Raw genomic sequence first — 24,944 nt, forward strand, 5'->3', positions numbered from 1 at the left:
GACGCGACGTTCTTTTATAACATCAGCGCTTATACTGTCAACCTTCCTCCCTGATCCTCTTTCTCCTCTTCCTCCTCTTCATTTAACTCTCGGTCAGCCTCTGACCTTCCAATTAGTGGTCCTTCCTTCCTGCCTTCTTTTTTTTCCTCCCTTTTCCCCACCTAACCACAGGAATATTGGTCACACCATAAAACGTATGGTTTTCAGCTCTCGTGGGGGTCATGATGCCCAAGAAAATTCAGGGCATCTGTCCATAATGATGTGGTATTGGTAGTAGTAGTAGTAGTAGTAGTAGTAGTAGTAGTAGTAGTAGTAGTAGTAGTAGTAGTAGTAGTGGTAGTAGAAGTAGAAGTGCTAGTGGTAGTAGTAGTAGCAGCAGTAACATATGTAGTTGTAGTATTACATGGTGTTGGTCGGGATTAATATTGTTGTTGCAGTAATAGTTGTAGTAATAGATACAACCACTGTAATTTCATCATCAGCACTAACATTCACAAATAGTAGTGACAGTTGTAAGTAATCAACCAGAAAATATTGTCACTGTACGTGGAATCACTGCGCCAGAGTCTTTCCACGTACTGTGCAGCTCCCGGCCTGACACCAAGACTAGCACCAACACCAACACCCAACCGGGACTCCACAACGAAAGGGTGGCTGCCTCTCATCACTATAGGCCAAACACTCAACTGGTACACGTTATTCCAGTGAAACTCTTACGATATTACGTAATAGGGATTCCTGTGTGTGGATCCAGAACAGAGTCGCCCTTCGGTACACAGGGAATAAAGGAGGCGATAAAAGTTATAGTCACTGGTACAGAGGAGGATGCATCATATCATATACAGCCATTGCAATGATAGAAAAAAGTTAAAAAACATAAATATCCTGCTTGATAGATACGAATGTCTGTAACTCCCCGCCCCTCCCCCTTTACACACACACAACACGACTAAATAAATAATCACACATATGGACGACAAAAAGAAAATAATACATGTGACGCAATATTATCAAAATGACGACACGCTGAAATAGTGGAGCGGAGGAGGAGGATGTGGTGGTGGTGGTGGTGGTGGTGGTGGTGGTGGTGGTCAGACCCTCTCGTTAGCAGCCGCTCCCCGAAGGGCGCAGCGAGCAACAAGTGACATGGAGAGGTTGACATTTTTAACGTGTTTTATTATGTTTGAGGAAAAGAACCATTATTTAACACTGGCTTGATTAGGTGTGTGTGTGTGTGTGTGTGTGTGTGTGTGTGTGTGTGTGTGTGTGTGTGTGTGTGTGTGTGTGTGTGTTATCTTCAAACAAGTCTATATGCCAATTCAATATCAGCGGGGTTCAGTTACAAGAATGACGTGGTTGGATGCGGGCGTGGGTGGATAAGGGCGTAGATGGCTTTGGGTTAAGTTTGTGCAGGCGTATGTGCGGGCGTGAGTGAGCGAGATGAGGATTACAAGAGAGAGAGAGAGAGAGAGAGAGAGAGGGGAAGGTGCAAGGTGTGGGCGGATGGAGGTGGGCGTGAAGAGACATAAGGAGAGGAAAGGGCGTGACCTGGTGTGTGTATCGTGGGCTTGTAGGATTATGATGACAGGGACAACAAGCAGGAAAAGGCAAACATAAACAGAAAACATATCAACCTCAATAAACACATATTCTAAAAATCATTATTAAAGAAACAGCGTAAACCAAGAAAGAGAGAGAGAGAGAGAGAGAGAGAGAGAGAGAGAGAGAGAGAGAGAGACATACACACACACACACACACACAGGTCAGTATTTAGCTATCCGGGTGTAATATCAAGCTGCCGTCACCCAAGTATCCGAGTCATGTCAGCTGCCGTCACAGCGTCTCCCGTCACATAGATAATGGCGTCAGGCAACGTCATCTCGCGTCAAGTCTGCGTCTGCCTGTCTCCTTCCTTGTCTGTGTGTCTGGTCGGGGCGGGACAGGGCGGGGAGAGAAGGGGGCGGAATGGCGGCTGAACGTAGTTTAACGGAGCAGTGAGTTCATTAAACACGAACAGACAGACACCTTTGTTGTTATAATAGATAGCATAATACACACACAAACTATCCATCCCATGCAGCATCCCCCACTAAACCCATCACATTTCTATCCCAGCACGGTATCCCCCTTCCCTCTCTTCTTTCCCTTTCCATCGCCCAGTGTTTGGACAGTCGCGAGCGGCGGCAGCGATGGTGGTGGTGGCGGCGGCAGGGAAGCACTGAGTCCGTGTTGAAGTCTCTCCGCCACCAGCGCTGCGGCAGTGCTTGCTGCCTTGCCAAGCCTGTTTAAAAATATAACTAAGTGGATTTAGAATGGTTGGGAACACAGTGTCGCGGTGACCCCCCTTGGTGCCCCTCAAGTCCCGTCTTGCCCTTAGGTATGGTGCCTCCCTTCCCCCTTTTTAAAGGGTGTTTCCCTGCCGCCCTTATTCTAACTAAAGGCTCTCCGTCTACTCTCTCTTTCTTTTCCTTACTTTACTTTCTCTCTCTCTCTCTCTCTCTCTCTCTCTCTCTCTCTCTCTCTCTCTCTCTCTCTCTCTCTCTCTCTCTCTCTCTTTCAATTTACTGGTGAACCTTTCTCTTACCGAATGACACACTAATCCTTGGAATCTTGCTTCACTAGCCGCTTAACAATTGAAGGCCTTTGTCTTGCGGTGTAATCATATAGACTGAAGATGATGAAGTTTCTCTTCCTCTCTAACTGTTGGTTTCTTTTTTTTCCCGCTTCTTCCCTTCGCTAATGGCCTCCCTCCTCTTCATCCAGCTCTTTCTCTTCTCCTCCTCTTCCTCCTACTCCTCCTTCTCCTATTCATCCTCCTCCTCCTATTCCTCCTACTCCACCTCCTCCTCCTCCTCCTCCTCCTCCTCCTCCTCCTCCTCCTCCTCCTCCTCCTCCTCCTCCTCCTCCTTCCTCCCTCCCTTCCTCATTCTTCTTCTTCCTCTTCTATCTACGCCTTTCTCTTACTCCTCCCGCCAAAGTCACCATGGATATTCATAATCTTAAGTTGATTATCTTTTTTGAGCCTTTATAACAAAATGCACTACTAAGGCTTCTTAATTTAGTAAGCGTGTCTTCTTTTTTATTTTATTTCGAACATTTTGCTCATATTCTTTCAATTACATTTCTCTTCTCTTGCACCAGATATTACATGTACTCATACTAACAAGATGTAAGCAAATAAGCATCTAAACAATTCCTAATGTCGTTCCTTCTAATTTCTTTTTTTCACTTCACATGTTATTCTTATATTACCACAACTATGCCCATTATATATTTCAACGTTCCTGCATTAACTTCCTTCGTTCCTCGTATTCGTCTTCTTCCTCCTCATTCTCCTTCAAATTCCTGATCACCATTTCATATCCTTCCCTTACATTGCTACAACTATGCTCCTATATTTCAACATTCCTAGATTTACTCTCCCTCTTTCCCTCCCATCCTCCTCCTCCTCCTCCTCCTCCTCTTCCAGTATCACCACCACCGGGCCCATGGACGCTGAGTTGAGCCCTGTCCCCCGCCCCCCAAGCCCCCCGTCACAGCGACACTGATCCTGTTTGTTCAGTTGTCGGCGTGAACAGCCTGTCGTCAGCGAGGGAACGCCACTGTTACGTCCCTTGGAGTGCGGCTGTCAACTCTCCCCGCCCCCCACCTCGCCTTCCTCTCTCCTACCTCTCCATGTCTCTCCCTCTCTCTCCCCATCACAACGCCTCATCTGGCCCGATACCTTTCCAGCACTCTTCTCCCCCTCCCATCCCGCCCATCGCGCCGCCCATCATTGCATCGCGTCTGTCCACTCCATATTCCAGTGTTTCCTTGTACACTTTTCGTTTCCCCATTCCTGTGTCTTTCTTCCTTTCATCTGTCGGTTCTTCATGTATCCTATTTTTTTGCCTTTCCTTCTTTTGCCAGTTCTTAATCTATATTTCCTTCTCATTTGTTGATAATCTAAAGGGTGACACACAAATGGAAAAAAAAAATAGACAATAAGGCTTGTTCACAATGCCATTTTCCTACAAAAATCAATTAATATAAGAGGAAATGCAAGAAAATTTAAAATACATGGCAAAATAACCCTTCAAGTAAGGTTCTGGCTATCATTTTCCCCTTTCTCTCTCTCTCTCTCTCTCTCTCTCTCTCTCTCTCTCTCTCTCTCTCTCTCTCTCTCTCTCTCTCTCTCTCTCTCTCTCTCTCACTTACTCATCCCTCTCTCGCCACAAGCTTATACTCTCACCCATCACCCATCACCCTCTTCCTTCCCTCCTCTCACATCCATTTTTGTTAGACTATCGCACCCAAGTTCCCCTCTCACTCATCATCGTCCAGCCTTCCTTCCTCTCCCTCACTCTTTTCACAGCATCCTCCCCTTCACACTACTTCTCTCTCCCCTCATCCCTTCCACTCTTCTAGTCTCCACCCCTCATACACTACTCTCCCTCCCTCTCTCCCTCCCTCTCCCCCACCCCTCACACCTCTCACTCCCTTATCTCACTCCTTGTCATCTGCCCTTCAGACGTACAGGAAAAAGCTTTGTGTGTGTGTGTATGTGTGTGTGTGTGTGTGTGTGCGAGAGAGAGAGAGAGAGAGAGAGAGAGAGAGAGAGAGAGAGAGAGAGAGAGAGAGAGAGAGAGAGAGAGAGAGAGAGAGAGAGAGAGAGAGAGAGAGAGAGAGAGAATGATATGCTGACAATAAGAGGGAAATATGAAAAGCAAAAAATACAAAAAACACACACACACACACACACACACACACACACACACACACACACACACACACACACACTTATAATAAAAGAAATTAAACAAACCGCAAAAAAAAACAATAATGGCACGATCTTTTGAAAGGTGCGAAAAAAAACGAAAAAGAAAAGAAAACTGTAACGACCACTCAACTACTACTACTACTACTACTACTACTACTACTACTACTACTACTACTACTACTACTACTACTACTACTACTACTACTACTACTACTACTACTACTATAAGGCGGCAATAGAAGGTCATTTTCAAACCATTTATGAGCCGCGAGTTGTCACAGTAAACCAAGTGAAGCGTCACACGTTTTCTTTCGATTTTTTTTTTTTATGAACCGTTTCACGAAGAGTTTGAGGCTCCATTAGCTCAGGCGGCTCTTCCCTTCCCTTTCTTCTCTCTTTTACCACCCCCCTCCATTCCCTTCATCCCTCGGCGGCCAGAAGCGTCAAAGGTGCCCCTTCCACGGATCTTCCTTCACTCTCTCCCTCCTTCCCTCCTTGTTACAGTAATATTCTATTCACCTTTACTTTACTCTTTTCAGATTCCTCCATATCTTCTATCTTCGTAATCTTTACCTTTTCTTCATTTACTTTCATCCATTATTAGCATTTTTAGCGTTCTAACACTGCCCTCTCTCTCTCTCTCTCTCTCTCTCTCTCTCTCTCTCTCTCTCTCTCTCTCTCTCTCTCTCTCTCTCTCTCTCTCTCTCTCTCTTTTTCTCTCACTGCCTCCCCTCCCCCCGTGCTGGGTGTATAATGCCCCTCCACGTATCATCACATTCCGCGTGACGGGTCTGCTGGCGGGCGGGCCGGCGGGCGGCTCCCCATCGCCGGGTCTCCCACGCGACACATTCGCCTCGCTACTCAACATTATCATATCCAAACAGAGACATCGCTAACAAAATGGTGGTTCCTTAGGGCAGGTGGGCAGCCAGGCGAGCACCTACCCCTCCTCTCCCATCTACCTCCCTCCCTGCCTCTCCCCTCCCCTCCCTCCCTCCTCTCTCCACACCGCCTGGACTCAGTGAGGAAGAGAGGGAAGAGGGTCATGTCACCAAGGGGAAGATAAGTGAAAAACACGAGTTTCTTCGCCTGAACATGTTGAAGATTTTTGCTGAAGATGAGTGAGTGAATGAGTGAGGAAGGAAGAGAACAGGAGGCCTGGAGGGAAAGTTTGGTAGAGCGATGGAGGGAGGGAAGGAGGGACAGCCGCCATTAGAAGGAAAGGGAGGGCACAGTAACGTCCTATGTGATGCTTTCATCGCTAATGGCATTATCCGGTTATTAAGAAAGGATGTTCCCATGCACTTTTATCTTCCCCTTTTTCCGCCTCTTCAAACAGATGCGATGAATGGCCGGATTTGAGGCTCCCCGAGGGGCGCGGCCCAATCGCAACCCTCAGCCGCTCAGACTGTAGCCAATCACCTCAATGTTTTCCTCTGCGAGTGTAGAATCTCAGTAGAGCTCATTCTCCACACCCTGTTGAGAGAGACAGCTCCTTGTCCTTCCCTACCTCCATCCCTCCCTTTCTCCTTTCTCGTGCCTGCCTCCACGGCCGCTAATACTGATGGTGCCTCTGTCTCTCCCTCCCTCCCGTGCTCCCTCACCAACTCTCGATTCGGTGCATAAAATACTAGTCTAGAAAATACTACTTTTGAGTCATTTTCCTTCGCATTTATAAAATGAGAAAATCCAAATGAAGCAAAAATAAATATTTCGTTCAGTGTTTGACGACACAGAAAATTATAATGTTTAGCGAAATTGAAAATATATACATTTGTCCATCAAGTGAAAAGAAAATAAGCAAGACAGTACGGGTGACTGGGGGCCGGGTGGGCGGTGGGCAGGCCTGGGGCTTGGTGGGGAAAGGCAGCGGCGCGTCAGCCTCTTGGCCAGACAGCCGCGGGTAGCGGGGCGCCGGGTGGACAGCGGCGGGGGGCGAGGGGCGAGTTGGTCGGTCCCGCGGGTCATTTGCGGCTCGAGGTATTAACATCATCGGCGGCGCTAATGTCATGTTCCATCGACAAGGAAACGCTGGTTGGCTTTCTCTGCCAGTTGTTCAGCAGCGACTGTGGTCAGAGATGTCCGGCGGCAAAGGTCCGTGACTCGCTTTTATCTCGTCATCGTCTTCCGATCTCAATACATTCACGGCCTAAATCCGCTCAGCATTTCCCGAACCGACTAAAGAAGGAAATACTGTATCAATTTTATTTCTCAAAATAGTAAAGTTTTTGAGGCACAGTATCATATTTTAAATGTACACTCAAGCTTAATGAAGAGTACATTAAGACCAAAGACTTTCAACAAGTTCAAAGCCACAAAGAGGGAAAATAATTTAAAGAGAGTGGCAAAGCGAAGACTGAGTAGAATATTACGTCTGGGTAAGAAAAAGGTAGAAACAAGTGTAGGACAAGACTAAAATGAGATTATGGCAAGACTGAAATAGGGAAACACAAAAGTTAAGATTAGAGTAGGAAGTAAGCGATGAAGCTAATGCATAACTACAGTAACGTTATGGAAGCCTGACAAAAGTAAAAGACAGACTAGCACAATACATAAGGCGGAAACAAAACTATGACGAAACTGAAACACGATGGCGTAAACGGAACTAACAAAAAACAGAATAGGTAAAAATATGACTACACTGAATAACAAACTACAAAAAAGTATTATATTGAATTAAAAACTACGATAAGACAAACAAAACCAGACATTATTATTCTTCTCCACTCCCTCCTGACTCTCTCCTCTCTCCAAACTCCCTTCCCCTTTCTTCCTCCTTCTCTCTGTGCAACTCACAGACAACTCAACATTTCTGAAAGCTCATTCAACGTAACATCACGCTGCAAGCAGGAGGCACAGCGGGGAGGCGGCTAGCAGCACACGCCAATCGGAAACTGAAAGAACAAATGTAAAGGAAACCATCCGTGGGGTGACCGTAGACTTTGTGAAGGGATAAGGGAAACTAGGAAACTCGCACGTCCGATATCCTTACAAGTTTGTTAGAGCGTATCCTAGACCAAAAACAAATCCTTATCCTGAAAATTATCAGCCAGGATTTTTTTTCTACACTGCTCAAGGTGAATCATTGGTATATAATACTGATTTGAAGAGACGAATGCGTTTTTGATGTGGTAAAAGTAATAATGATTAGCGAAGTGATATTGGCTACCGTAGCAACGAGGACATAGTAAGAGTAACAGCAGCGACACTTGATTTAGTAGTGCAGGACCTATGCCCCTATATCCGGCGCCACTCAGCAGGAGGGGCAGCTCTCTCCCGTGATTATAGCGCGGATATTTTGTCCTTATGGATAAGCACGGTGAAAGGAATGAATTTCTTTTTTTTCTTGATGGCAGACTCTATTACTAAACAAAAAGGAAATGTAATATTATCAAACAAACAGACGAAGAAAGACTGAGAATGAAAAGGGAAAGAAATAAGAGAGGGATGACACAAGAACATACAGAGTGAAGAATTAAAGAGGTGATGTTGGTGGATTAGTAGCGGTCAGTCAGGCAGTCATCTTAGCTACAGATCATATTAAGTAACCGTGTGAGGAGAGGAAGAAATTCACGATTTTTCTCAGTACTTTCAGTAATCATTCACACTGAGCCCTTCCATGTTATCATACGTAACCGAAGACAAGCTGACATGTCCCGAATAACTTTAAAAATATATAATGAAAAAGAAAACCGTAGTGCTGTTATAAGTAAAACAAAAAAGACCAAATGTCGTCATGACAGGGAAGATTAGACATAGGACAATCTCATCGGTGGCTTGTGCGCATGTGATCTTATCTATAGTATTATGATACCTCGATAAAAAAGAAAAGTGTCATCGAAGGCGCTCATACAAGGCACACATATCTTCCATTAACATTACCTTCCGCTAAGACCAGAAACATGAGAAAAGTCTACGTAAAGATCACTCCGATATATTTTGAAGGTCACTTTATACTTTGAACAATTTGAAAAGTACACACGTTATGATATACACGCAGAGAGGATAAAGGAGTGCACAACTAGAGATAATGAGTAATATTTCTTAGCAATAAGGAAAACACGTACATTGCACATTTCTCATACATTTGTAAGTAAAAGCAAGAAACAATTATATCTAGTCGAGAGATAAAGTAAGTGACGTGCGCTCATGATAATCAAAGTTATTGTATTTTTCATTATGAAATATTAAAAAGTCTCACTATTCTTCGAACATAATCCTGTTTACCATGCTGTGCTTCCTTTCATAACATTGTATAAGAGTTGCGGAGGTAAACATGACATTCGAGCACGCCCAAGCAGACTCTAGAGAACATCATCCCCACGCACTGCTGACCTGGGGAGTGATGTCAGGTTGTATTTCATACAAAAAAAAAAACAGGATTACCTAATTACTTTCACCAATCACATCCACATTTCTTGGTCTTTCCGGAGTTCACGAATCTATAGGTCTATACCAATTCCTACTTTTATTTATAGACATGAAATTCACTGGACATGACGGCAACACTTCTGGGTGATTGGGGAACACAACAACGTAGCGAAGGGTGGAACATTATGTAACACTGACGCTTTCCCCTTTCTCTCTCTCACCTGAAATACCTACATACACATGAGGCAGATAGGGAGGCGGTAGTGCAGTGAATAAGATGGTGAGCCTTGGATCGGGCAGACGTCCACGCGTAAGTTCGAATCCCACCGCATATCTTTTTGAAGCTATGCCATTTGTCGAGTGGTTCAAAGTTACCTACATGTTACCATGATACCCAGGTTCTAGGTGGTTACACCAAAGATGCGCTTGGATGGTGATACGGATACCGCTATAAATAAAATTGCCTTCGTCACTAATGGGCGGAAGCTGAAAAGCGCTTCCCACTTATACTCTTCAAGTATGCCTACAAGCACTATAGGCCGTAGCATAAAAAAAAAGATTAAGTTATTCAGATCTGCTTTCATAATCATGCAACGGTCATCTCTCAGTCATTCTAGCAGCCCGTGACGGTCATTGACGTTGGTGTGTTAAGGAGAGACACTCGTCATGCAAGGTGAGTGTGAAGGGTCCGTGTCACTCTTCCCCTCTACAACCTCTGGATCGTGAACGTGCGCTTGGTAAGTTGCTTACTAAATTATTCTAACCAAGCTATGATACACAGAAAACAAGAACACCAAAAAGCTGCTATGTTACTCACGGCACGACAAAATATATCAACATGTATGCCGAATAAAAAGTAATACATCGATATAACCAGTTATTTCGTTTATGTTCTTAAGAAAATCAAACATATGACATTGCCTATACGCATCTATCTCTGATGAGAATATTCGGGCTACTGTATTGTTCAGAATTTTTGTGAGCTAGCCAGCGCACTTGAAGATAGTACTTAAAGGACCACTACATCTCCTCCTGTGGGCAGTGACTATGCAGCTTGCTTTCACACTGACTGTTCAAAGAACGCTGGCTCATTGGTAATCCATTCTTTACTGTCAATGTATTCTTTACTATCACGTCGATGGTTCCCTCCATCCTCTCTATCCATTTGCCTCTCCTCCACCTCTGCCCCTACAGTATTATCAAGTATTTATCTTTCTTTCAGGTGAGGCAGAGGAGCCATACATCTGTCCTTACTGCCGCGCCGAGTTGGGATCCCGTGAGCAGCTGGAAGAGCATCGGCTGGCGTGTGGTCGCGAGCCGCCCGTACTTCCCGTCCCCGACACGCCCCGCCAGCCGCCCCATGATGCCAGTCATCCAGATGAGTTGCGACGCCACCAGGATGTGGCAAACAACAACCAGGCGCACGCCCTCAAGGCCCGCGAGGCACCAGAACCCGCCACCCCCGAGTCTCGTGAGTCCTCAGTGGACCGCAACAATGGCTACGACAGTGACAGCAACCCCGTGGAGAGCGGCTCCCTGGCGCAAATCAGACAGCTTTTGGCGCAGTCCACTGGCCTCCCACAGGTCGGACCCATCGCACAGCAGTTGGCGCAGTCCAACCTGGCGTTGGAGGCAATCCAGAACACCAGGATGGCCCTGGCGCAATTCGCCACCAACGCCATGAACAACACCAACGCGAATTCTCCAAACAACTCACAAACAATGCAGGAGTTTGCGCTGTTGCAAGGAACGCTGTACACTCTGCAGCACCAGCAGATGATGCAACTGCAGCTCATTCAGCAACTGCAGGCGCAACTCTCCATTAAGAGCAAAGAAGGAAGTCCTGGCTTGCCAAATTTTCCTGAGGGAGAGGCAAAGAACACAAGCGAGTCCACTGATCGTCTGGAGACCCCCTCCTCACCAACACCCACTCCTCGACCCCCGCCGCCCACAACCACTGAAAGCAGCCACAGCAGCAGTTCTTTCATCAGTACGCTCATGGAAAGATTCAAGGTCCCGCCCACCAGTGAGCCCAGCACCACCGAGCGTCCGCCCGTCAGCTCGCCGCTGTGCCCCGCAAGCACCAGCGGCCCTCCGCCGACGTCAGATCCACGCGACCGACCGCTCTCTCCTCCCATGACGGCCTCCAGCATCGCGTCATCCGTGATCCAGCACACCGAACCGCCACCACCAGACGAGCCCAACACCCTCGAGATGTTGCAGCGCACCGCCAACAACGTCCTCAACAATGCCTCCCAGGGGCTCCTAACGAGCCGCCTAATTGACGACCACAGACCCAATGACGCCAAGGATCCTTATTACAAGCACCGCTGCAGGTACTGCGGTAAAGTGTTCGGCAGCGACTCAGCTCTCCAGATCCATATCAGATCCCACACTGGGGAGCGTCCCTTTAAATGCAATATCTGCGGCAACAGATTCACAACGAAAGGAAATCTCAAGGTTCATTTTCAGCGTCACGCGGCAAGATTTCCTCACGTCAAAATGAACCCGCACCCAGTACCCGAGCACCTTGACAAGTTCCACCCGCCGCTGCTGGCCCAGTTGGGGGAACTAAAGGAATTTCCATCTCCCCCTACAGGGCCACCAAACCCCTTTACTTCCCTCCCCGGCGGCCCCGCCCTGCCCCCTTACCGGCTGCCTGGACCTCCACCATCTCTCGATCACCTCCACCGACCTTTCAACCTTTTGAACCTGGCAAGACAGGGACGAGAGGACGAACCAGAGAACCTGACTATTTCAGAGCCGCGTTCCTCTCCAGACTCCCTAGACCCAAATTTTAAACCTGAAAAATTAGATTCAGGCAGAATGGACGTGGACGAGGGAATGAGATCGCCGCACTTCGATGTCAAAAACGACACGAACGACCACACCAGCGTGGTGGACATGGGAGAGGAGAGTCAGGCCAGTGACTCTGCCTTCAAGAACGACAAGCTGTTCAACGTCGATAAAAGATTTGATCAAGAGAAAACTTTTGAAAGTGAGAAGGATTACAACGAGGATAAGAGTCTCGAGGGCGAAAAGAGGTACGATGAGGACAACCGAAGCAGTGAAGAGAAGGCACTCGATGAAATCAAGAAGATGAGTGATGAAGCCAACTTCGAGGAAGAGTCCGCCTTCGGCAAGAAGTACGAGGAAGACAAGTTTGAAGAAGACAAGTTCGAAGGGGGCAAGTTCGAGGGGGAAAACAAGTTCGAGGAAGAAAACAAGTTTGAGGGAGAAAAGTACGAGGGGGAAAAGTACGACAACGAGTCCAACTTCGAGAGGGAGAGCAGGCTGTCCAAAGAAAGCTTTCTTGATTCTCAAGAAATGCGAACCTTGATGGAGAAGAAGAGTCCCGAGAGGGACCTCAACGCTGACCAGACACCTCTCGACATTCGGGTTCGAACTGAACGCGAACTCAAAGACTACAATGAAGGAAACGGCACTGGAAGCGTAAGTGGCGGCGGTAGCAGCGGAGGCGGCGCCAGTGCGGCCAAGGAGGAGCAAGACAGAGACAGTAGCGACTCCCGATCAGTCACCTCCGAGCAGCCCACTGACCTCAGGATGCGACCAGACTTTCGTCCGCTGGGAATGCCAACCATCCCCTTCTCGGGTCCCAGAATGCCCCTTAACTTCCCTTTCCTTCCTGGACTTCCTACCTCATTCCCACCCCCCATGGGTCCCCCACCCAACATGACAGCGGTGCCTCCTGGCATCGATCCCGCCAAGGACCCCAATATCTATACCAACCTCTTGCCCAAGCCAGGCAGCAACGACAACTCATGGGAGGCGCTCATCGAAATACAAAAGACGAGCGAAACCATGAAACTAGAGCAGCTCGTGAATAACATCGAGAACAAACTGACGGATCCAAACCAGTGTGTGATTTGTCACAGAGTTCTTTCGTGCAAATCAGCCCTCCAGATGCACTACCGTACCCACACTGGCGAACGGCCCTTCAAGTGCAAGATTTGTGGGCGAGCTTTCACCACCAAAGGAAATCTCAAGACCCATATGGGCGTGCATCGCGCCAAGCCGCCCATGCGCATGTTGCATCAGTGTCCGGTGTGCCACAAAAAGTACACCAACGCGCTGGTGTTACAACAACACATCCGTCAGCACACGGGAGAGCCCACAGACCTTAGTCCTGAGCAAATCGCCGCCGCCGAAGTGAGAGACTACCCACACATGCACACTCCCACCTCCTTGCCACAGATGATGCCTTCTGGCTTCCCGCTTCCTCCGCCGCCCCTCCAAGGCTTCCCGCCACTTCCTCTTCATTTGCGATTCCAGCTGTCCCCGGAAGCCATGCGGCACCGCGAGATGATGGAAAGCGAGGAGCGCGGCACGGAGGACGACAAGTATTTGCGGCCTTTTAGCACCTCGTCCAGATCTTCTTCGACGGGAAGCGCAGAGCAGCGCACGGCAGAGGATCTCACCATGAGGGCCCGAGAAGACTCATTCAACGGCATGACATCCCCACGGGTGTCTGTGTCGCCCACACCCTCAGATTACTCAGACATTGGTGATCGATCTCACGACGCCCCAGGCGGTGATAGCCAAGTGTCACCATCTGATCAGCAACAGGTGTTGGGAAGCGCCGTCAGCCCCGCCGTCAGCACTGGTAGCCAGGATGGTGGAATCTCACTCCCGCTGGACCTGGTGTCCCGCCCGCACCCCAACCTCTATTCTCCCTTCGGCCTCTTCCCACCACCTCTCACAACCGCTGCCATGACGCCGAGCACACACAGTTTGCCAGGCCTCAACCCGCTCTTCCTGCCCAATGTTCCAGGTACCGTGGAGCCCTGCTCCTTGTCACAATGCCCAAAATTCAACAAAACACCAGCTTGAAATTATAGGAAATACAAGATAGACACGTTTTCTCTCTCTCTCTCTCTCTCTCTCTCTCTCTCTCTCTCTCTCTCTCTCTCTCTCTCTCTCTCTCTCTCTCTCTCTCTGTCTTCCATCATGTATAAATTTGTGGTCATACAAACTGAAATAAGGAAAGGCCCAGATCTATACACTAGAATGAATACACACACATACACACACACACACACACACACACACACACACACACACACACACACACACACACACACACACACACATACACACAAACACGTTTTTCATCGTATCGATGGTCGACAGGTCGAGGCAACACTACGTGCCAGCTGTGTTTCAAGACCTTCGCCTGTCAGTCAGCGCTGGAGATCCACTACCGCTCGCACACCAAGGAGCGGCCTTTCAAGTGCTCTATCTGTGACCGAGGCTTCTCCACTAAGGTGAGGTTCTCGGCCGCTGACCCTAAACATTTTCCTTCTTCTTTCGTCTCCATTCCCAACTCCTCTCCTTCCTTACTTTGTAAGACTCACTTCACCAGCTAATCGTCCTCCACCTCATCTTCCGTTGTTCCTTCCTCTGTCAAGACTTTCTTTCCCTTACAATATACGAACATGAGAACAAGAAAATAAGAGAAGCTTCAAGAATCTGTCAAGTCTATACCTGGCAGACTCTTTTCGAAGCATGTATACCTATTACTACTCTTTCCTACATGTTAGTGTGCTTTGATCTTATATCAAGATGAATATATACACATATCCAATTTTTCTTTACTTGTATGAATATTTGTGCAACTAAATAAACAATACACTCCCGCCCCACGTCCTCCTGCCAGGCGTATGTACTAACTCTGCTTCTCCCGTGTAGGGGAATATGAAGCAGCACATGTTGACCCACAAGATTCGTGACGGCTGTCGTGACCTTCCACAAGACGGCGCTTCTAAAGCCAACGGCACCAGCGTCTCCACCCCGGAAACCACCTCCTCCATCTCGCCCTCCCTCACCTCGCCCTCTCCCCTAGCACTTCCAGCCTCCTTAGTCACCTCTCTCCCTGCAACATTGGCCTCCCCTCTCCCATCATCACTTCACTCTCCGCTTCCAACTTCTCTACATTCTCCTCTCTCTACCTCCTTACACTCACCTCTCCCCACATCTATCCACTCTCCGCTACCCACCTCCATCCACTCCCCTCTCCCACCTTCCCTTCCTCCGGCCGTGGCTGCTGCGCTCCTTCACCAGGCGAGGGAGGAGGATAAAATGGTGGACTTCAGAGTGAAGAGAGAAAGGGAGGGCGAGAATATGCTTCCGGTGCCCAAGCGAGCATCGGGTGAGTCTCGTTAGCTCCTTGTGTGTGTGTGTGTGTGTGTGTGTGTGTGTGTGTGTGTGTGTGTGTGTGTGTGTGTGTGGGTGGTGTGTGTGTGTGTGTGTGTGTGTGTGTGTGTGTGTGTGTGTGTGTGTGTGTGTGTGTGTGTGTGTGTGTGTGTGTGTGTGTGTGTAGGTGGGTGTGTGTAGATGGGTGTGCACATGTGTGTGTGTGTGTGTGTGTGTGTGTGTGTGTGTGTGTGTGTGTGTGTGTGTGTGTGTGTGTGTGTGTAGGTGTACATATGCGCGCGAGTTGATGGTAAGGTAACCTATGGTGTCGCGGTCCTCCTGCAGCAGTATCCCTCCTACAGGCCCCGGGTGCGAGGGTGAGTTGTTAGAAGGAGCACCTCCCGAGGCAGAGCCCCAACCCACTCCTGACGCGGCCCCGTGTCCCTCTCCTGCCCCTGAAGTCATGCCATTGACACGCACGTGATCTCCGCCACTCCTAGACGTGAGTTGTCTTGTGTCGTGGTGACAGATCGCGTCTCTACCAAATTATTAACCAATAATCTCTCAAGACGAGAATGTTCCGTTAAAAGACCGTGTTTTTCCTTGCAGGACTGAGGTGGTCCACGGCCCCGTCAGTAGCCGGCCCCAGTGCTATCCCGAGTGACCTGGCCAGCCTCGCCACCCTCCCGCCGTGCGCAGCGACGCCTCCTCTCCGGCCACCGACACAGTGTGATGCGTAGCGCAGTCCGGCGTCGTGTGAGGGCCGCGGGAGGCACGGAGGACGGCGGTCAGACTGTGCACTCTGGGAGGACTAAAAGTTGACGGTGTGTGGCAGATGTTCAGCTGCCATGACCCTCCCTGACCAAGGTGGACCCCTCCCCCACCCCTCCTCCCGCCCCATGAGCGGCGGCAGCAGCAGCAGCGTCGCGCCGACAGGGTGACTCCTGCTTCCAAAGTGCAAAGATCTCACCTTCGCGTCGCTGGAAATCCCCAGTTTCGTTTCATGTGTTATTTCATGTGTCAACCAAGAAAAGTGACTCGCCTCAGAGCGTCCACCCGGGGCCCGCCTGACCGCCCCTCGTGCACCACCTTAGTTCCTCTCACTCTAGTCTCCCGTCCCGCTTGGTTGGATCCTCAGCCCCGCAGCCCCGCAGTCACGGCCAGACATTCTATCCGCCGCAACTCCCCGCAGCACTCATCACCGCACTCCAGGGCGAGGCGAGGCCAGACCATGCCAGCTGAGGCTGGGACTCATGCCTCCGCGGTCCGGCATGAAGCCAGGCATCGGGGAAATATGTGACCCCGCCTGACCCCCGCGGTCCGGAAGTGACGTCATAAGCGCTATCTTTGGGAATGGGCATTTCTTAGACAAACCCTGAACTCTGTGATACTCTAGTTGATTTTTCCTTGTTACTGGGGTAGATTTGTGCGTCAGCCTGAAGCAGCCATCGGACACACCAGCGCACCACGCGATAAGACTGACAGACTCCCTCAAACTTGAGTGTCCCTCCGCACGCCTCCAAGGTGCTGCTGCACACCTGCGCGCGAACAGTGAATTGTGAAAGTAAGGCATGTGGAGGAGGGTGATGTCAAGCTGCTCCTGTTACACGGCAAGGTAAATTATGGCCGTGACAGATTCTCTCTCTCTCTCTCTCTCTCTCTCTCTCTCTCTCTCTCTCTCTCTCTCTCTCTCTCTCTCTCTCTCTGCAACAAACAGTGCAATATTGGCCAGCGCGTCGGCAACAGGCGGCGGTGCCCTTCACGATGCCTCCTCCTCCATGCGACCAAGGATTCCAAGGGCAAAGGCGGCCAACAAACGTGTGTGCGTGTTCAGCGGGGCCTGGTGGAGCCGCTGGTGCTGCACACCAATCCTCCCGCACCACCCACCCACGCCACCACTACCCACACCACCCACCACCCTCCCTGTATCAGCTGGAATGTTGTCGTGTTGTGTCCCTTCCCCTCCCTCTATCCATCCATCCATCCATCCATCCATCCATCCACCCCCAATCTTTTCCACCTCCTCGATCGTGTGTGTGTGTATGTGTGCGCGTACGTGCGTGCGTGCGCGTGGATTTCTTGACCTGGCATCGTGTTATCACCGGGACACAAACCGGCGAGGCTGAGGGGAAGGAAGACGCTACAGGTCGTGTGTCCTCTCAACATATCCCGCGCGAGGGAGTCGGAAGGGTCAGTCGGTGTTCCGAGAGAAAACAAACAAAATGCAAAGAAGAGAAGGCTGAATTGCGCTGCTGAGAACCTGGATATCTTCGTCCCCACCCCTCTCACCTCACCCTTACTCCATCCTCTCGTCATCTGCCACCTCCCGACACACACACACACACACACACACACACACACACACACACACACATTTCCATCCACTCTTCTCCCATCCACCTCATTCCACTTCATTCAACGCCACACCGTCTCATTACCACATTGAACCACGCCTTCATCATCTCTTCTTCTTGGAAAAATCCTCTCATTAAACACACACACACACACACACACACACACACACACACACACACACACACACACACATACACACACACACATTGAATCTTTCTTCTCCTCCCACTCTCCTTTCAACACGCACACCCATACATACATTGGTTGGATTTGGGTGATGACTAAATAGTCCCTCACTATTACCACCAGTGTCACCACCACTATCACCACAACCATCCTTGAACATGGTCATACCGTCAGCAGTCGCGGGAGTCTTAAGTTTACCTCAGTAGTACGTGTCTGTGACAGCTACAGCAACAACAGCGAAGGACTCTTGCTGCCATGAAAATATATATAAAAAGAATAAAAAAAAAAGAACCCTCGCACGGAAGTCAAACTTTCAACATTTTGTACAATTTTAATGGATTATAGACGATTACCGGTAGATTTCTCGCTTTTTTATGAGGAAAAATATATATGTAGTGTCCCTGTAAAAAGATGATGTTTAGGTAAAAAACAATATGATATCACTTAATAAGATATCGATTCATATGTTGTAGATAATCAAGTCACACGTGGAAGGAGCCGAGGTTTGTATAGCATTAGAGCACACGCATGCCTGTCCGCTGGCTATTTATCATATCAGATCTCTATGTGTACGTGTGTGGCGTAGATGCTGGCACGAAGGGTCAAGGAAGCAGGTTAAGGATGACGATAATAGAGTTAAGGTTTATCCGTAGACATAGACGGCTTCACACACCAGCAACCTCTCTTTAAAAATAACAATATATATGTAAAAAAATATATATACATAGCCTCTTTTCCCTCTATTCTTTAACTCTCTCTCTCTCTCTCTCTCTCTCTCTCTCTCTCTCTCTCTCTCTCTCTCTCCATCCTTGCCAGCCGTAGACAGTCCCGCGGTTGAGACATGACAAAAAGCCTCTCCAGAACCCTTCTGGTCCCTGTTATCCTCTCGGTCTCCCTCTCTATCTCTCCGCCTTTCTTTACCTTCAACGTGCACGGATCAGCGAGGCTCCCCTGGGTGTACGTCTGTGATACGGCCGAGCTGACCGCGCACACAGTGAAGTCATTCCAGTGTCATGCTCAGCCACCGACCCGTCTGGCCCTCCCCTCCTTCCATCCCGCCCTTCATGTCTCTGCCTCAGTCTGCCCTCCAATAGCCCCAGTCAGTCACAGAAAATGGACCCTCCCCTCCCTGGACTCCGGTGGAACCTGGAACATGTTTTTTTTTCTCTCTCTCTCTCTCTCTCTCGTTTTCTTTGCCTGTCACTCATTTCCCCGTTTTTCCCTCCTTCATCTGTGTTTGTGGCGCGTCAGCCATCTCCAGCCTCCTTAGACTCCTCCGAAGTTCCCTGTGTCGTTACTTGTATCAGATCTAGAGAGTAATCATATTATTTTGATATCTGTGTGAGAACCTAACTCGCTATCTGCACGTCTCGGCCCGGGAACAGAGGAGAAGCTATTTTTGTACTATTCTATGATAGCCGTTCCCGGGGTGAGACCTGCCTCCGCCTGCCCTGTAATACCACGTGACACACCGTGAGCCGCGTCGCTCTAGTTGTAATAAAGCCAGTTTGTCAGCAGCATCCTTCATAATTAAAAGAGTACCATTGTAAGCCCTTCGTATGACTACCCTGAATTTCCCACGCCTGCCCCTGAAGTACATACGCCTGATCAACAGTACCGATATGAAGCTGTCCATTCGACCAGTTGTGAGTCCAGGACTGATAAGAGAAGAAAGGTGTCTAAGTCTCGGGCATTGATGGGTTGGGACGTTCTTTGCTCCAGCATTCATAGGGAACATTTGTTGCTTTCTTAGTGATGCAGAGTGAAGAGCTACCTGGAGTTTTGATGCTTACAAATTAATTATATATCAAAACAACGCAATAAAGAAAAGCACACCTTGCTAGAATAAAAAATCAAACCCTAACTCACAAAACAAGGCACCGAAGAAGAGACTTGGCTGAAGAAGAACCCAACACCTTGAAAGTGTACCGATATCGAGAACCAGAATGAACATTATATTACGGTGATGAGAAAACTACTTAAAAGACTACATATATGTACATAAGGAGAAAAAGTGCATTAGAACGAGTTGGGTAGTAGTAGTAGTAGTAGTAGTAGTAGTAGTAGTAGTAGTAGTAGTAGTAGTAGTAGTAGTAGTAGTAGTAGTAGTAGTAGTAGTAGTAGTAATAGTAGAAATAGTAGTAGTAAAGAAGTACAAAAGTAGTAGTAGTGTAGCTTTAATAGTAGTAGTGGAGAAGTACAAAAGTACAAAAGTAGTAGTAGTAGTAGTAGTAGTAGTAGTAGTAGTAGTAGTAGTAGTAGTAGTAGTAGTAGTAGTAGCGGTTGTTGTTATTATTGTTGTTGTTGTTGGTGTTGTTGTTGTTGAGTAGTAGTAGTAGTAGTAGTAGTAGTAGTAGTAGTAGTAGTAGTAGTAGTAGTAATAACAAAATCCCATCATATTTTTCACACCTCGTAAGGTACTCTGGATTTTCAAACAACAATGGCCTAGAAATTATATATCAACTAACTTCACACACAATCCTGTGTGTGTGTGTGTGTGTGTGTGTGTGTGTGTGTGTGTGTGTGTGTGTGTGTGTAGATGTGTGTGTCGGTGGGTGGGTGAGTTCGTGTGGTAGACTAGAGGTTGTGAGTGTTTAGGCGCTAGAGAGAGAGAGAGAGAGAGAGAGAGAGAGAGAGAGAGAGAGAGAGAGAGGATGTGAAGGGACGAGAAGGGACGAGAAGGGGATGTGTCGGAGAGTCTGTAGAAAGGTAAAATGTATGGAATAAGGAATGTGTTAGTGTGAGGAGGAAAGGACTCGAGAGAGCGTGATGGGATGTGTGCGGAGGAGATGCGGAGAAAGGTTGTGAGGAAAAGAAGAATAATTTATGGAAGAACCATCTTACAAACACAAACAGTGCTTCTCTCCTACAAACGACGAAGAACAAAACAAGAAATTACTCCCAAAACTTATTAAATATACCGCCATCGATGACGTTATGGTGGGGAGGGGCAGAAGCGGAAAGCATGGGGAGAGGAGGCGAGAGAGGGAGGAAGGGGGAGCAAGGAGAGGGAAGACGAGCAGTGGTGCCATGATTCCGCCTTATTCCTTTTTCCTTCCTCTATCACTTGACTCTACCTAAGAAACATAGGCCTCATTTGCTAAACCTCCTCTCCATTTTAACAGATTCAAAAACACAAATTCAACTGGCTTCACAACTCAGCTTTGCACAGAAATATGTCACTCACCAATGTTGTCACAATGCTGCCTAACATAACCACTAAAACAAAGGAAAATTACTCAGCTACACTTGCCATCGGATGTTGCTGCTCGCTAACCTCGTAAGTATTCATCCCTGAGGTGAAATATTACATCTGCAATTTTTCGGAATACGTGTAGAGTAGACGCAACTTTTCCTTCATTGTGACGCACGGCACATCACTGTATAGGCTACATCTCGACAACACTAATTTGACAGCCTCTCTGAACGGGTCTGACAGATTTGGACACGTCCTCAGATCACCTTCATGCTTCATAACCTTCCACTCCCTAACCTTTCATCTTACTTCAAACCAAGACAAACCAGCTCATGCAGGTCAACAATGTAACCATTCTGGGTCCTTTCCCCGTCCCCATAAGCAGGATACACTGATGTACTCACCTCACTCCAATATCCTTTTACTTCCCGGTGGTGATGCGGATGTGAAGAATGACGGGAACGAAGCGAATAACGAGGGCGAAGACGAGAAACGCGTAGGCCCTCAAAGACGAGACTCACTTGAAAACACTCCCGACAATGCTTAGTTACCGCGCGGCCAATTGCTAATGGACTACTATGTGTGCTGCGCAGTGCAGTCTCCCCACCATGACGTATCGCTGTGCCGCCAAGTTTTAAATATTTGGTTTTGGTAGATTGACATTTTTGCTGAGAAATGCATCAGTATTGTGAGATCTTGCATGCGAGAGAGAACATAAAATGGAACACAGTAGAAATATGGTTACAATAATGACAGAAAGCAGAAATAAGATTCTCTCTCTCTCTCTCTCTCTCTCTCTCTCTCTCTCTCTCTCTCTCTCTCTCATTTTTCAAATTTCTCTCATTCAGAAGATCATCGGTCCATACATTAATTTGCATAAGTTTTATAGATATTCTAACATGTGATTGCCAATCAATAGCAGGTGAGTGAATTGGTGTGCTATTAGGCATTATCAAGACCAAGTAGGTTGCCTGTATCTAATGAAGAGTGTTTATACTACACACACACACACACACACACACACACACACACACACACACACACACACACACACACACACACACACACATAAAAGGCACACTCATCAGCTGGGTTTCCTTATTACCACTTCCAGGTTGTAACACTGTTGAAAGGGGCAACACATGCTCCTGGCGATCTTCACAACAAACCTAGCAGGAATACTTCTCCCTGGGAAGTGAAGCTCAGAAATCTAAATAGAAGCTGAAGTCAGATGCATCCCGCGGAATCCATTAGAAATATCCATCCTTGAATCTCCACTACAGCTTTGAGTACCACAGAACGTCATCAAAATCTGCTACACCCTTAAAACTTCATTTTATAGATAGTTGGTGATATACCATATGATCCCTCAACCTAACCAATTCATGCCACAGCAACTACATTGTTTCTTCACAGCCACAGTAAAATATTTGGGACAGTATTTCGGAAATGCTCACACAACTCGCAAGTTTTCTCGTTACATATTTTCACATCATCTGTACACTTTTTTCTTTAAGTATATCGAGTACGTAAGTTTCTGATATACTTATTCTCTTTCATTTCTAAAAGCTAGTCACTACAAAATATCATAGTTATCCATCAATTATTTTGGAACTAAACCAGAGAAAACGTCTCTTTAGGAGTAACATTTATATTTAGTTTAACTTTTTTTCAACTTCATCTCTTGATCATATTTACGGGCGGGTTCACACATGTCAATATGCGGCTGGAAATGCTAGTCACAAGAAGTATCGACAGAACCCTGCTAGCCGGAATACGTCCACGCATAGCGGCTGGGAAATATCGGCCGGTTGGCCTACATTTCTTATAAGAAGAGTGTTCATCTTAACAAAAGATTATGCACAATTGCGATAGATTTAATCATCAAAGTATTCAATCCTCACCTCCAACAACGCCCTGCACAGAAGCAATCATTAGCGAGTGCCAGCGATCTCATCCAATGGAGTACTACGTAGGGTACGTTTTTTTTTTTTTTCTTCTTTCTTTACTACTCATTTTTTTCTCCCAGACTTGCTATTTGTTCCTCACTTTTTCTAACATCTTCCTCTTTGTCTCTGGACATCCACATGTTCAAAACCTTCCGTGACGTCACAGTGTAAACAAAGCCGCTAGCGGCTAGACAAGACCAACATGTCAGTCTTGTTTTGCAGTTCCTCCAGCCGCTAGGCGCCAAAACCCAGCACAAAACTCTAGCGGCTGGCATATCCCGCCGCATAGTGACACGTGTGAACCAGCCTTAATGATATATATATATATATATATATATATATATATATATATATATATATATATATATATATATATATATATATATATATATATAGTTCGTGTGGTGACTTAGACACTCAAGAAAAAAGACACTTTTTTATTGAAGTTCAGTCAGGCAGCAAACATGCAGGAGGTAATCCTACCCTCACTGTGGAATCCTTTGCGGGAGTGTGCAGGGGAAAAGGATATAGAAATGGAATACAGTTTCCCCTAAAGTCATCATACGTCACACAGACTGAGTCCTCTAAAGCTGCACCTTGGTCAGCAGCTGCGACCGCTAGAGAGACATTGCAAAGGCTCGGGAGAGAGCCACACTCACACTGAAGAAACTATCGCCCTTCAGGAAACACCGGGATAAGGAAAGGCTATACTCAAGGTGTCTCTCAGCAAGCATTCCTAACCACGCCTCCGACACCTGCCCGGCACGCACGCCACGTTGAAAGGATCGTACACATGGCCTCTGATGCACTTCCATGAGTACACCTGCCACTGGCCGTCCACCAGCTCGCACTCGTGGAACACCCAGCAGCGGTGCTCGTCGGGAACCAGGCCTGGAGAGAAGCAGATGGGGTGGGGTGGCGGCAGGGCTGCTTCTCCCTCAGTCAAAGAAGCGATAACTTCCTTCACCTCCTGTATGCCAATCTCCTCCTCCACAGCTAACGGTGCCTCTCCCTCACGTGACGGCGAGAGCTGCTCCTCCTCTGCTGAGGGCGGACGACGATGAGGTTGCTTCTGCTTCTTGGGTGTAGAGAAATGTTCGTCACGTGGAGGCTGGAATTGCTCGTCACGTGGAGGCTGGAACTGCTGGTCACGTGGGGGCTGGAATTGCTGATCACGTGGAGGCTGGAACTGCTGGCCACGTGGGGGCTGGAATTGCTCGTCACGTGGAGGCTGGAACTGCTGGCGACGTGGGGGCTGGAATTGCTGATCACGTGGAGGCTGGAACTGTTCGTCACGTGGTGGCTGGAACTGTTCGTCACGTGGTGGCTGGAACTGTTCGTCACGTGGTGGCTGGAACTGCTCGTCACGTGGAGGCTGGAACTGTTCGTCACGTGGAGGCTGGAACTGCTCGTCACGTGGAGGCTGGAACTCTTCGTCACGTGGAGGCTGGAACTGCTCGTCACGTGGAGGCTGGAACTGTTCGTCACGTGGAGGCTGGAACTGTTCGTCACGTGGAGGCTGGAACTGCTCGTCACGTGGTGGCTGGAACTGTTCATCACGTGGAGGCTGGAACTGCTCGTCACGTGGAGGCTGGAACTGTTCGTCACGTGGAGGCTGGAACTGCTCGTCACGTGGATACTGGAACTGTTCATCACGTGGAGGCTGGAACTGCTCGTCACGTGGAGGCTGGAACTGCTCGTCACGTGGAGGCTGGAACTGCTCGTCACGTGGAGGCTGGAACTGTTGATCGCGAGGAGGTTGAAGCTGTTGGACACGAGGAGGCTGGAACTGCTGACCTATTGAAGCGCTCGGCTCCTGATCGCGTGGGAAGGGTTGCTGATGTTGATTTTGTTGATTTCGTCGAGCTTGATTGTTAGCATTCTGGAATCCAAGATTTTGCCGAGACAGAATGTGCTGTACTATGAAGGCGTCCTCTGGGGAGAGATTAACTTCAATGGGCAAGCCTTGAAGTG

At 48.1% G+C, this 24,944-nt stretch overlaps 2 protein-coding genes across 6 annotated transcripts in view; one reads left to right on the forward strand and one right to left on the reverse strand.

Moving 5' to 3' along the window:
* The window catches only part of LOC123505323 (homeotic protein spalt-major-like), a 241,325-nt gene extending 221,950 nt beyond the window's left edge, over positions 1 to 19,375 (forward strand). For 2 of the 3 annotated variants that reach the window (XM_045256508.1, XM_045256510.1), the window contains 5 exons: positions 10,354 to 13,923; positions 14,283 to 14,416; positions 14,841 to 15,300; positions 15,647 to 15,786; positions 15,894 to 19,375. In XM_045256508.1, coding sequence (XP_045112443.1) covers positions 10,354 to 13,923; positions 14,283 to 14,416; positions 14,841 to 15,300; positions 15,647 to 15,768 — 4,286 coding nt within the window. In that variant the 3' untranslated portion in view covers positions 15,769 to 15,786; positions 15,894 to 19,375. The remainder of the gene's footprint in view (positions 1 to 10,353; positions 13,924 to 14,282; positions 14,417 to 14,840; positions 15,301 to 15,646; positions 15,787 to 15,893) is intronic. The other variant, XM_045256509.1, reaches the window with a different exon arrangement.
* A 4,017-nt stretch (positions 19,376 to 23,392) lies between these two features.
* LOC123505325 (pollen-specific leucine-rich repeat extensin-like protein 1) overlaps positions 23,393 to 24,944 on the reverse strand; it is a 22,724-nt gene continuing 21,172 nt past the window's right edge. For 2 of the 3 annotated variants that reach the window (XM_045256511.1, XM_045256512.1), the window contains one exon: positions 23,393 to 24,944. This exon is cut by the window's right edge and continues 634 nt beyond it. In XM_045256511.1, the coding sequence (XP_045112446.1) occupies positions 23,707 to 24,944 (1,238 nt within the window). In that variant the 3' untranslated portion in view covers positions 23,393 to 23,706. The other variant, XM_045256513.1, reaches the window with a different exon arrangement.

The sequence above is a fragment of the Portunus trituberculatus genome, chromosome 18, assembly GCF_017591435.1.
Source record: "Portunus trituberculatus isolate SZX2019 chromosome 18, ASM1759143v1, whole genome shotgun sequence".
Lineage (NCBI taxonomy): Eukaryota > Metazoa > Arthropoda > Malacostraca > Decapoda > Portunidae > Portunus > Portunus trituberculatus.